Here is a 13,881-nt window from a genome sequence, read left to right on the forward strand (position 1 = left end):
CATGCTACAGGAAATACAAGCTGTCATCCACTGAACAAATTTAAAAATTATACTGGCCAAGACATTTGTCATACTCAAGTGCTTTATTTAGGACTTATTTAAAAAAAAAAAGTACAAGTTACTGAAAAGGTTTGAGCATCCTGTAAAGCAAGAGATGCTGAAGTTGGATCTGAAACGTGAGATCGCTGCATAAAAGCAGCTTGGATGGCGGGAGGCTGTTGTTATTTGCGAGCATATCAACATTCATGTTCTCCATGTTCTCATGTATCGGCAGCGTGTTCTTATTGCTGGTCCCTGGAGAGGTTTTACATACGTACTGTTTAATTACGTGTTTTAATGTATTTCTTTACAGTTGCAACAATAATAATATTTGAAATACATTCTGGATTTTACTTTAGTACACCAGGCAAGACAAGCTGGTCCATAGGTGTATGTCATACTTAAACAGTTGACACTGTGCCCTGGGATATGTTGCTATTGTTAATTTGCAGAGAGTAAAATTAATTATGGAATGTCTCAATTTAATTATGGAACTAGGACAATTTAAAAATATTTATAGCAACCGTTCTTTGCTTCCATACAGGATTATGCTGTCTCCACTGTCCCTGTTCATGATTCTTTGCATCTGAAGAGCTTTTGCAGCATGGCTGGACCAAACTTGATTGCTATTGGATCAAGTGAAGCTGCACAGAAAGCCCTCAAGGTAAAGCACGTGAGAAAATTTTCTAAACATCAAAATTGCGTGTGTGTTTTTTGTTTTGTTTTTAATCTCTGCTCAAGGATGCTGGAATTTTAAAATGGATATAGAACAATGAAAGAGGAAGTCAGTACATCTCCTGTATGTGCACTCCATAAAGAATGTTTATATCAGGCAAGAGAACAGCGATGTTAATTTACCTTTAGTGATCTTCAGGAAATAAATGGATTATGCAGGTTATTACTTACAGCTTTGTTGACTAAAAAGGTGATAATTTGATGATAGGAGGGAGGAAAGAGATGTCAGAGCAGTAGGAGATGTTTACTTCAAATGTTGCCATGAGGAAATGTGGCTTTTAAAATTGCCAGAGGGAAAGTAAAAGTTTTGGCATGAAGGAGGAGGAAGAGGGCTCTGATCCCTATTGCGAAGATGACCTGTGTACTCATGCAGTGTAGACACATGTAGTGTCTACACAGTGTAGACCTGTGTCTACATGCAGTGTAGACTTTCTGGATATGATTGGTAAGTAACTCCAGCCACAGGGACCAGACTCCAGGACTCCCCATCCCTCCTTCATCACCTGGCTGCAAAGTCAGGTTCCTTCCTGGTCACACTTTTTCCTCTCTGGTCCCATGCGAGTCTCATAACAGTGTGGCTTCAGCAGAAAGGAGGGAGCCTTACCTATAATTTGAATCTCTGAACATTTTCCTTTAAAGCAGGAGGTGTGGGTGTGAACCCTCAGGCTAAGAAGGCTCTTGAATCTGGGTCTCTCTTCACTGGCAGACTTGCGAACCAGTAATCTGTTGCGTAGCAGATCAGCACTGTACCACCACCATCATCTTCAATGGGAAATGTTTATTGCTCCTGTGGTTTGCAGTGGGCTCAGTGGCTTTCCTGCCTGCTGGGTGTGTTCAGAGCAAATCTACCAAATTAAGCTTTTTTTGGAGATGTGGGCACAGAGACACCTGAGGCCATGAATCTCATTATGCACATAGGCAAGGAGACAGCTCACCCAAGAGATCAGCATCTCTGTTTCTGCACGGTAGCACAGTTTCAGGCACCAATGCTTTGCAGCAGAAACTTCAGCTGGGGCACCAAAACAGCAAAGTGCAACTGAGACTTTAACTGAAGTGAAGCTTGAGGGAGTTTGTCCCTCTTGACAAATTAGGACCTACCATCCTGCCTGGTTTGGTTTGAGACACAGGTAAGCCAGAGCATGTCTGAAAGCATTACAGCTGAGTGTCTTATGTGTTTTTATCAGGACTTGCCTTCAAAAGTTAGACCAAAATCTACTTTTCAGTGATGGCAGCAGGTTCCAAATTTTCAGTTTATGATTATACTGATTCTTTTGCCAATAAATAAGAATCTAAGTTGCAGGCTTTGCTCTTTGGCTTTGCAGAAGCCTCCTTGATGCAACATGATCACTAATGCATGGAGGAAGCCGGCTGTATGTCTCTTGTAGTAAATGAGGAGGGGTGGAGATAGCTCTGCTTAACTAGTAAGAAAGGTCTCTGAAATCCTCTCAATTTAAATGCGATTTATGCAACCTGACTTGTATCTCTTACCCTGGTTCTATAGCATGAATTATTTTAAAGAACAGCACTGCTAGTGATGCCCAAGGCTACTGATCTGAATCTGTGCCAGGCAGAACATTTACAACAGAAATAGTATGTAACTCTGAAATCAATATCCCTGGCCCCTGAAGGAGATTAGGAACCCATCCTGTGTGTCTTGTACACCTTCTCGGTTTCAGTACGCTAGTGATATTTATTATGTTAAAACATCCTTAAGTATTTGCAAGATGGAGGTCTGAGAGACTTCTTGTCCTTACTGCCATGCTGTGATATTTCATTGCATACTTGCTTTTCAGATCTTACACGTTTTCCTCATGGGCATAATCCTAGGACTTTTCATTTCCCAGCAGCATCATTTTTGCTACCAGAGCTCAGCAGAGATTTGATGGGGTTTTTTTTCTTTTCTATCTTGTGACAGTTCAAGATTTAAAGTGTCTTAGTCTCTAGCTAAGATAAAACCAATATTTCAAATCTCCCCTGCTGGACTTGGGTTGAATTATGGAGGCCAGGAAAGTGCAGTCTTGGCTGGCTTCAACTTGCAGCCTGGCTGTAATTAAGGGAATAAGATAGCAGCCTAATTACTCTGCGTGAGCTTAGGGGAGCTCTTAAACAAGAGGACTGTCTCTTGGCTTCCCACATAGGTTGGAGTGGCTTTAAGTTTGCTCTTCATTTGAAAACATTGTCGAAGTTACTCTCTTAATAGAAATCACTATGTGAAGCTCTGGGAGTGCATTCCCAGCTTATCACCCAGGTCTTCTCCCCTGAGAAACTCATGACAAATGGTTTTGGTTGTAAAGGTCTGATGTTCCTGATGCTGTGAGGTTGATTTAGTCTGGGGTGGAAAGTGCCCTGCATCTTTCCCTGTGAAATATGCACTGTCCCAAATATTCAGGCTCAAACTTGAAATGCATCGTGAGCAGCAGCCTGATGAAGTTTGCAGATATCCAGACAGCCCTACACTTGTATAGAGTGTTTATAAACATGAGCAAAATTCAAGTACAATACTGGTTGCTCAGAGCTGCAATTTGAACTTGAGCCAGGACTAATCTGAGAACTTGTCAGTTTGATTAAAGCCTTTTGCACAGCTCGGCTAATCGTGTTGCAGTGCATCAATTTAGCTATTGTAGCCAAAAATATTTTTTGGATAAGCTGATTAAATGTTGCTGGTAACTAGCTGTCAGGTAAATACCAGCATTAATCAAGGTACAGTAAAAAGTAGATACATTTTTAAAAGAAAATTATAATTAGCAAGGTAATCTAGGAGTCTTTGATTGTTGGTGGATATCTTTTAAAAAATAAATCAACTATGTCAGTTTTCAATGTGTTTCTCTGCACTGGAGATTTAGCAGCATGTTTACATGTGTGTGACAGTTGTGTTTGCTTGCCCCCTGCCAGCTGAGGTTAGGGACACCGGCCTGGGGCAGTGGTTCTGTGCCATAGCATGTGTCCTTCTCACCCTCCCAGCGAGCTGACAGGTGATGTCAGGCAACCACGTCGCAGTCAGAGCTACGTACGAGGTTACCCAGACTGTGTTTCTTGCTCAGTGTTTGGGATCCAACTCTACTCTCATCCTGGGGAACCTCCAGCTGTTCCTCCAGGGGTCTAAATCTCTTCAGAGAGTTCAGAGAAAACAAATGGGTGAAGTGTCTGTGTCAGAAATGGCGGAGTTGGCAGTGCTGCTTCTACCTAGCGTCCTCTAACGTTTGAATTCTTGCTTTTTGACCTTAGTGATTTCTTTGTATTTGTTCACTTGCCTCTGAAGAAAAATATTTCCGTTGGTAATCAGGTTCTCGCAGTCTTGTGGAAATGCAATTGCAGCAGGATCTCTGAGGCACTGATGTTCAGAATTAAAAGCTGCTCCCTGGATTTCACCAGATCAACTGAGCTGTAGCAGTGCTGTCAGCTGCTTCTCTCGTTACCCATTGCAATCTGTGTGGCAGTATGGTCCCCTGAGCTTCTACTGAGTCATTTGCCTGGCACAGCCCAGCATGCCACTCCTGTATTGTGATAGCTTGTTATTTTAAACCTCTCCTTTGTTGTTGCCATTTTTCATGTCTGCTCTGGAATTGCAATCATACAAGCAAGATGATTAAGCAGTCTTTAACCATCTCTGGTAGTTGAGTTGTTTTCGTTCTGTAGTGTGTCTTGTTAGGCAACAAGTGAATTGCTATGTCATGCTATGCTAACATTTTATATTTAAAATAGGATTTATCTTCCTACTAACAATCTTGTTTGAAAAAGAAATTTTTTCTTGATTGTTGTTACTGATGCAACTCATGTATCCTTACAGTACTTCAAGAGTAGAAAAAGAAATTGCATCTGGTGCTGACATATGGCAGAGTGCAATTGATCATGAGTTTAGTGCTGTGTGTGTAATGTAAAGCACTGCAAGTAGAGCTAGGAAATGAGTGCACAGAATTTAGGATTATAGAGCACATGCTAGAAGCAGATAATAAATCAGAAGTGACATTTTAACTATGAAATCCTCTTCAGGCTCTGGCAAGTATAGAATATTTGAGCTGCAGCTGAAAAGTGGCACTCGAGGAAACTGGGTGAAAGAGAGAGACAAATTAACTGCAGAAACTGCCAGGTCCTGTAGTGGCTATCACATCTGAAACTTTAACTTCCCTCTGCCGTTTTCAGCATGCATTTAATTCCTTCTTTATGGTTAAACCCATTCATGATTCCGTACACTCCGTTCAACTCCATAGTTGAACATTGGCCATGGCTGTTGAGCCAGTAAAGCCTGGGATTATTTTTCTGTTCCTCAGTGAAGCCAGGATTTCCTCCAAACATGTCACCTTTGGGTTCTGATCCTACACTGTTGGAGTCGCTGACCTTCACTGTGAGTGTGGACGAAGATGAATTCAGGTTGTGACAGTGCAGGCCCCTGCATAGGGAGGTGATGGGGCAGCACTGCGGGCAAACACTCTGCACTGCTTTTTCCACAACAAGGGACACAGCCCTGGGGTCTTGCTGGGACGGCAAATGAGCAGGAACTGGCCCAGGACACAATGCAGTTCAGGTTCCAGTAGCAAAGGTGAACACCAGACAAGATGACAATGGGAACTGTGACACAGCATCTGTTGCACACTCCTTTCTGTACTTTCTCGCTCTATACTAAATCCTGAAAAGCCACGTTTCTGTCCTTTGACTGTTCTTGTTGGTTGGTACAGAGCACAAATTCCCTCTGCTTTCTGTGATGAGTGAAGACTTGGACAGTGGCAGATGATGGTGGACAGTCCTTGGTTTAAGCAGCTTTGTCTATGGTCAAACCATTCTCTGTCACCCTTTGGATAACTCTGTAGCAATCCCAAAGGATCCGAGGGTTACACGTGTTGTTCCCAGCTTTGGCAATCTCAACTATTCCCTTGCAAGCAGTATGGGCTGTATTTCTAGCAAGTGCCTGCTAATGAAGTTGTTCTCTCACCCGTTGGGAGGTGAGGGTTGTCCTTTCAGTAGGCTCTGATGTTGGGCACTCTCCAAAGGACTAACCCCAGGGTCTCCCCATGGGACTAGTAGAGAAAGCCTCCAGCTGACCTCGCTGCTCCAGGGTAATGTCAGGTGCCTGGTGGTTGCTGATGGATCTCAGAGGGGAGCAGAGGACTTGGAAGGTGGGAAACCTGTCATGGTGCCTAGGGCTGAGGGCTCCAGCATGGAGAGCACTCATCCCACAATATAGAATCATAGAATAATTTGGGTTGGAAGGGACCTTTAAGGGTCATCTAGTCCAACCACTGCTGCAATAAGAAGGGACATCTTCATCTAGATCAGATTGCTCAGAGCCCCGTCCAACCTGACCTTGAATGTTTCCAGGGATGGGGCATCTACCTCCTTTCTGGGCAACCTGTTCCAGTGTTTCACCACCCTTATCATAACAATTTTCTTCTTCATATCTAGTCTAAATCTACCCTCTTTTAGTTTAAAGCCATTATCCCTTGTCCTATCACAACAGGCCCTACTAAAAAGTTTGTCCCTATCTTTCTTATAAGCCCCCCTTTAAGTATTTAAAGGCCACAATAAGGTCACCCTAGAGCCTTCTCTTCTCCAGGCTGAACACCCTCAGCTCTCTCAGCCTTTCCTGTGGCCTGAGCTTAATCCCTGTGGCCGCTGTATCTGGGGTATTCCCTCCAAGATCTGGGATAATGGGGTACTTCCTGGTTTCATGTGAAACATCTGGGGTTTCACCTGGTCATTTCAGAGGAATGGATGCTAATTACAGAGGCGGCGTTGTGGTGGCAGATGTCAGGGCTGAGTGGCATTGCCAGGAGGGGTGCAAGGCAGAGCAGGTAATGCAGCTGAGCTTGTAAGCCCTTGTGTCCCTGGGACAGACCTGCCCCAGCAGGAACCAGAGCGGTGGTGACATCTGCACTTCTGAGCTCATCCTTGGTATCTTGGGCTCTGACCTCATTAGTCGATGGGATTTCATTATGGTCAGGAGCATATCAGAATATGTACAGTAGTGCAATACCATGACTTCAGCAAATACCTTTTTTCCCCCTGCTTTTGATAAAAGGTTGGACATGATTGCTCTGCCTTGTTCTTGACTCTCCCATTCAATATCTTCTATTGGGAGTGGAGCTGCTCATTCATCCCCTAAATTATTCCCTGAAGGATACTCTTGCAAATGCTGTTTTGCCGTACGCTGTTTTGACAGAGGTCAAGGGAGGCTTATCAAAACCACATCTTAAAGGTAAAATAGGAAGGAGTCTCTTTTGGGTAGCTAGGCCCTTGGTCTGTATCCAAAGCTATGATCAGAACAGTGCTTTTAAAGACTTGGGTGCAAGGAGTTGTTCTAGCATTGGCAGTTGCCCCCATTCCTGTGATTAAATGCCTTTTGTTCTTGTTCTGTTGTATAACTGAAGTCTCTGCAGTGTGCCAGCTTTAAAAAGCCAAGTACAGTTTCCCTGCATGAGAGAACCCCTTGCCTGCATAAAAGCTGGGGAGTTCCCAGCTCTGCCACAGAAGCGCCTCCAGAACAGGCACCTAAGGGAAAACTTCATCTGTCTGGTGTTCTTAGAAAGCAGCCTGTACCCTGGGCAGTGTGAAACAGCTCATCTACATCCACTCTTCCTATTGTCTGTACAGTGTCTGTCTTTTCTGGTAATGCACAAGTTTGCATGAAGACGTTATCTCTTCTTCCTTAAGAATTCATCATTTGTGCCTCTGCCTATTCCCCGCATGAAGTCATAATCCTCTATTTACGATATCACAATGGGTTGCTGTGGAAATGATTACTAATATTAATAACCCAAAGAGGATGACATCAGGTAAGGAATTAGCAGGAAGTGCAGATGAATGCTGACTTTTCTGTAATGCAGCAACAAAGAAAGGTTAGTGAAATCCAGAGAACAATTGACAACTTACCCCTAAAAACAAAAATTAAAAAAATGAGACTTTGCTGCTCTCAACCTTATAGATAGGAAGATTAATCAATTTATAAAATTCTGGGCACTTTCCTTTAGCTCATATTTGCTTGCTCCAGGTCAGATCCTATGAGATATTGCATACTTTCAGCTCCTGATTTTCCATTACTTTATGCGTTATGGGTGTACAGCATCTCAGAGGACAGAGGTCTTAACTGAGTACCAGATGACCTGCTACTTTAAAAAGGCAACTACTTTTGTTTTTCTTTGAATTAAAAGTTAGATGTTGTAATAAAGACACTGTGCTTAACTGTCAGTGCTGTTCAGTTTGTATATATGCAGGAGAATCTAGTCTTTTGGAAGATACAGACTCAAAAGTATATATTTATAGAACAGAGACTGTTAGATTAGTCAATTTATATTTATTTTTTTTAAAGGGTGAAGAAAGTGTCCCTTTCAATACCGATTTGTCACCACCAATGAGGCTGTCAGCCACAGGAGTTGTGTCAGAGGCTGGCTGAGACGATGTCATTTGGCTTGCGTAAATGGGGACTCATGTTTCTATTCTGTCCCTGGGTTCCTGTTCCAAAAGACAGGATGTTTGTCCTCTCGCCTTCTTGATAACAACAAACATAAGCTGCTTCCTTTTCCCCTCCTCAGGTCATGGTTTCCCTTTGCAGTGGTCCTTGGGCAGAGCTGGCAGGCAGGTGATGACATGGCTGTGACACAGGGTGGTTCAGAGGGGGAGAGCAGCACAGGTGTGCCTGTGAATGGCACCTCATACCCGTCACATCTGCTGTGATGCAAAAGGGGTCCTGGGCCAGGAAAAGCCGAGGAGTGGGGTGGGAGAGGTTGCTTAAAGAACTCTGCCTCCTGGAAAACATGACTGAGAGGGTGCAGCAGGGAGGAGAAGTCCAAAGCCCAGCCGCTGAGAGCATGGGTGGTAGGTAGAAATTAAAGTAATCCTCTGGCTGTGTATGGGTGAAGAAATTTGGCATATTGGCCGTGGCAGACTGGGGCATTGCTGGTTTAGAATAGACCCAGAGTGCAGTTGTTCTGTTGTACTTGTGGGATCTTGCGTTTGCATCCATAGGGTCTGGTCTATCCTATCCTGTATCTCTAGCAGACTTTTTGATACCTGACAGTAAACCTTAGATCATTCTACTGTGCTTTATGCTACTTAAAGCAGCTGCCTTGTCCACTTCCTACTGAGTCTACTCTGCCGTTACCTCTCCTGCCTGGCGGGTTGACGCTCCTGATTAATGTTGACATTCAAGCAAGATCACTGGCTTTTCCAGCTCTGCTCTTCTGTCCCCTCTGGTCAGTCTGGCCAACTGGTTACAGTCACTGTTGGCACTGCAGCATTTCAAGGAAACTCTGAGAAGCTGTTGAGTAGCATGGTTTGCATGGCAGGCTGAGTCCCGGCTCCCTGGCACGTAGCACTGTGGCATAGCTCTCCAGCCCCACTCTGCCCTGCATTTTCTTGTGTTGAACCCTAAGGCTGTTGCTTTTTCTCTCTAGTGCCGATTGTTTCTCCAAATACGAAGAAGCAAGGAAGGAACTTTATAGACAGAGACAGGGGAATGAAATTCAGTGTAGATAAGTGTAAATTGATGTGCAGCTGGGACAGGGAGAATGACAATGTGAACGTCACGTACGAAATAATGTGCTCTGACTGATCATTACCACAGAAATAAGATCCTGGGCTTGTTGAAATTGCCAGCTCAGCTGAAAACCGAATGGAGAACATCATTATGCTACTGATTAAAACTGTGGTGCCTCTGCATGTTGGCTGTTGTGTGCACTTTGCATGCATGATCCCTTAATTCCAAAAAAAGATAGAGTAGAACTGGAAGGATTCAGAAAAGTGCAGTAAGGATGGACAGATACCTGGAACAGCTTGCCTAAGGAGACAGACTACGCAAGCTATGACTATTAAAAAACTGAAAAAGAGACATCTAAGATGGGATGATAGATGCCTATAAAATCAGGAATGATGTGGAAAAGGCGACTGGGGATTTGTTTACTGTCTCTTCCAGTTCAAGAATGAGGGGAGCTCTAAAGGCAAGGCACAAGTTCAAAAAACAAAATAAATGCTTCCTCACACAGTATGTGTCTGAACTCTGAAGCTAACTTGCTACGGGTTGAAAAGCCAACGGGACAGACTCCTGGGGCATTGCTGTAGGTGGTACCACTCTGTATGACAGCTGATGAGTTGAGGTTCCTAGGAACCACACATCAAATCTCAGTTGCCTCCAATCCCTGTCTTAGGATCCAGAAGTGAGATATTGGCACTTCTGACATGGGGCTGGGGACTCACATCATGCAGCACTAAAAAAGCAGCTCTTCCAGGTTCTGCAAGCATTAAAAAAAGGCAGGTTTGGTAATCGATGGTATTTTCAGGTAGCAAGCAATAATTGACCTTTCTCTCTGTCCTCCCTCCAGATGGCAAGGTACTGGCCAGGTGCCTGTCCTCTTCTTTTGCCTGAAGCGTGTAAGGACGTAAGCCTGCCGGTGTTCCCAGACAAGTAGTCCTTCCTCCAAGCAGAAGAGAAACACGTTGTCCTCCAAACTCCCAGCCAACCTGGGAAGATGTGACTGCATATTCCTGAGTTACTCTTCTCATCAATGTTAGCTGCCCTGCACAACAAAAGACTTAATTTTCATTGTTGCAGGCAAAGTCTTGATGTAGCTTAATCTTTTCTCACAACTGTCAATCTCTTGGATTAAAATCTTCCAATTTGCTCTGTAGTCCAGGGCAAATGTTAATCATCATTGTAAAACAGGCCAAACTTTAATAGGCTTGGAAAGAAGGAAAGAGATGTGATGGAAAAAATATCTTAAATAGTTTTAAGTAAATAGTTTTCTTTTCATCATACTGAGACTTGAAGGATTTAGGACAAAGTAGCTGAGATCCGGTGAGGGAATGATCCTGTGGGTGAAGGGTTATTTACATTTGACTTGGGCTTATGTTTGGTTTTTCTTCTAAATATTGGGGGCTAGAGGAGCAAAACTGAGACCTGAAAATCTGAGCTTCTGCTTCTCAGTCAACATGATACGGGCATTTTTAGTGCAGCGTTCATTGCCCTCTTAGCAAGAGGGACATTCAGCATGTGTTTAGTTTTGCTTGTGGGGTGTTGGAGATACAAAAGCGCATTGCAGGTGTGGTGGGTTTGCTTGCCGTCTGTCCCATAGCAATCTGGATGTGAGCAGGTCCCAGATGCCAGCAGGGCTCAGGCTGGGGGCCTTCCTCATGGAGGGGGGAAAATCTGTAACTAGGCTTGCCCTGTTTTAGAAGTGCATGCAGTCATCTTAACTCTGTCAGTGATAATAGACCCTAAACACATAAGCATTTTTCCTTCATGCATAATGCTGCTTCATATTTAGGATTATTTAGCTTATCCATTACCTCAGTTGTCTGAGGACACACTGTAAAAAACTATAGAAAAGGCATTTTAGGCTATGCGAATGACTTCAACATAAGGAAAGCATGACTAAGGGCTGAGAGAATGCGCGATGAAAATTACCCTCTTCAGGCTGAAGAAAATTCCCAGAAAAACTAGGCATGCGGGAAATGCCTGGCTCTTAACGTAGCTGGTCGTACAACGTTTGTGGGCAGAAAGCCAGCCCTCCGCAAATGCATTGTACAAGCACTATAGTCTTTGTAAACTTGTCATTTCCCAAAAATTTCCCCCAAAATACATATTTTTGCGGTGTTTCTGATAGACAATACAATCAAAGGACCTTGCTTTTATCTCTTTCTCTGCCCTGGAGTCCTATCTGGCCAGGCACATGTGCTCAGTGACTTTACATTATAGAAATATGGAAAACCCCATGTGTCTTTAAAATAACCAGATTGTGTTGTATTGGTGTGTTTCTGCTGTATCCAGAGCCTCCCTGTGGGGCAGGTTTGGGGTGTTATTGCCTAGATGCTCTCAAGAAAGTGGGTTTTGAAATTTTATTTCAAAATGCAGGCATAGTTGTAACAGTGATGAAAGCTTGCAAATATGATTTCCTTCTTATCTTAAGAACCAAGAGAGTCATCTTGTATTGTCAAACCTCCAATTACTAGTAAATGCTTTCTTGCAGTGTTCAAGCTAGCTGAGATCCCATTCCCTCTGTGGCAGCTGTGTACTCAAACTCCCATGCTGCTTCATCTCACTTTCCCCCTCATTTTTTCTCATTTGTTTCTGAATTATTTCAGCCACCACTTCTGTGCTTTTTAATCTTGAAAACGATCCTCCTAACATGCCCTTGCCATCATCTCCCAGGCTTCCCAAAGCTGGTTTGTGCAGCTAGAGCCCTGCCACTTGTTCTTCATTTCTTCTTGCTGCTGTTCTCTCTTCAGCATTTTGCAGAAGCAAATGAATGGGGGATGTGTCCGTACCCTTCTGCTTAAGAATTCATTCGTATTTTCATATGGAAATGTTTCACAGTGATTCACAATGTATTTCTGATGAATGAGCTGTTCCTACAGAAAACCTGCAATATCAGGATTCTGTTTCCAACAAGGACTGGAGAAAGCACAACTGTTTAGGAGCTGAGCAAAATCCAGGCATGGTGACTTTTCCTCTACTGATACGTGTATTTCAGTGCAGATTTAATAAATATATTTCCTTAGTCCAGACTTACAAAGATTACGTAGGGAAGAAAAGAGAAGCTGCAGGTAGAGGAAGAGTCTGCTGACTCTGCTTATCAGGCAGAAGAGTTGCACTGAGTGCAAGTATGTCACCTGCTGCTAGATGTCTGCAAGATCAAGGAAAGCGTAATAAAATCTTGGCAATGTAACAGAAGCAAAATTATAAATAGGAAAGTAAACCATGGTAAGCACAGTAATAAAAACATATCCGGTGAAGTAAAGGTGCAAGGATTTTTCCCTAGAAAAACACATTAACCTTTTATGGAGGTAGATGTGACCTTGGGAACTCAGGAGAGTTTCATAACTTCAGAAGAAACAAGAAATGACAATCTGATAATGCTTCCTCAAGAATGCATGGCATTCTTCGTTGTGAGTTTCATGTTCTCCACGGGATGTGGATGACTCAGGCTACAACACGGAAAATATATCCAGACCTATAAAGGAATTATGTACTGTAGGTGTGTGCAAGCGTGAGTTGGTTTGTTGCTTCCCAATATGTTGTAGATCCTCGTCATAATTCAGTTCTATATAGTATTTTTTTATGAATGAGAAGTGGTACAAATGAATGACCTTGCAAATAATTTAACAATAAACTGTGCCTAAGATCAAAGTCTGCTCTCTGCTATGCAATGTAAATCTGTGGGGTTTCCCTGAGAAGGAAATTTAGTTGAAAAATTTTGTTAAGAGAATATCATTTTATTAAGATAATATTAGTGTGAGTATTTTTAAGCTGGAAAAAAAAAGCCTTTTCTTTCTGTTTGCAATCCATGTGAGAACAGGGAGCTAGGAGAGAAACTGAAACACTTGCATTTGCTTAGGCTTTCAGCAGGACCAAAGTTTTTGACTTTGAGCTTTGTTCACTTCTGCATTATTCTTGGTCTCTGTCAGGGTGAAGCCAATGTAAAGCTGGAACAGTACAATGAGGAGTCAGGGGTGTTGTCTCCAGGCTTTTCCCATCTTTATTAAAAGGCTGAGCCTGATCCAAAATGTGGGATCTCAGGCTTCTCATGTGCTGAGGGTCTCTGTCTTCTCTGAAATTCCAGTCAGGATCCAAATTTGTGTATGAGCCCTATATTTATAACCCAAACCTCTGAAACCCATCAGCTCTACTGTTGTGAGGAGGTTATTGTGCTGTCCCCTTGGGAACGAGGATTAGCGCAGACGTGCCTTCTCGCTCCCCGGCACAGGTGCTTAGTGAAAGAGTAACTGCTTGGAAAGCAGAAAGGAGGTCCTTGAAAAGAATTAAGATTGGGCTGATATCCAAGCTGGGCACTGTTCCTGTCCTGTTTGTGTTAATTCACGCTTATTTTATAAATATTGAATGACGGCTGCTTTTTTTGAAGGTGCTGAACACCTATAGTTTCCATCAATGCAAGCTGGAGTTTTGCATACTCAATGCATGTTCCTCAAGGAAAAGACCCCATGGATGATGCGTACTGAGTGCCCTGCTTAATCCTGCCGCTTGCGGGAACCATTTTACAAAGGTTTTCTACTGCTCGTTTCAGTTAGGGTTGGTAGATTCTTCCCTGAAGGGCAGAGATTAAGAGACCTGCTTACTTGCTGCGTAGGAAAATGGCTCTTGGCTGACCTGGCGATCACTGTTAG

The 13,881-nt window shown here is 43.2% G+C and overlaps 1 protein-coding gene across 1 annotated transcript in view; it reads left to right on the plus strand.

The window, feature by feature from the left end:
• DDAH1 (dimethylarginine dimethylaminohydrolase 1) overlaps nucleotides 1–13,881 on the plus strand; it is a 65,296-nt gene that overhangs the window by 46,217 nt on the left and 5,198 nt on the right. The window contains exon 4 of the mRNA XM_054833148.1: nucleotides 584–703. Within this exon, the coding sequence (XP_054689123.1) occupies nucleotides 584–703 (120 nt within the window). The remainder of the gene's footprint in view (nucleotides 1–583; nucleotides 704–13,881) is intronic.

This window comes from Grus americana, chromosome 8 (assembly GCF_028858705.1).
Source record: "Grus americana isolate bGruAme1 chromosome 8, bGruAme1.mat, whole genome shotgun sequence".
NCBI lineage: Eukaryota > Metazoa > Chordata > Aves > Gruiformes > Gruidae > Grus > Grus americana.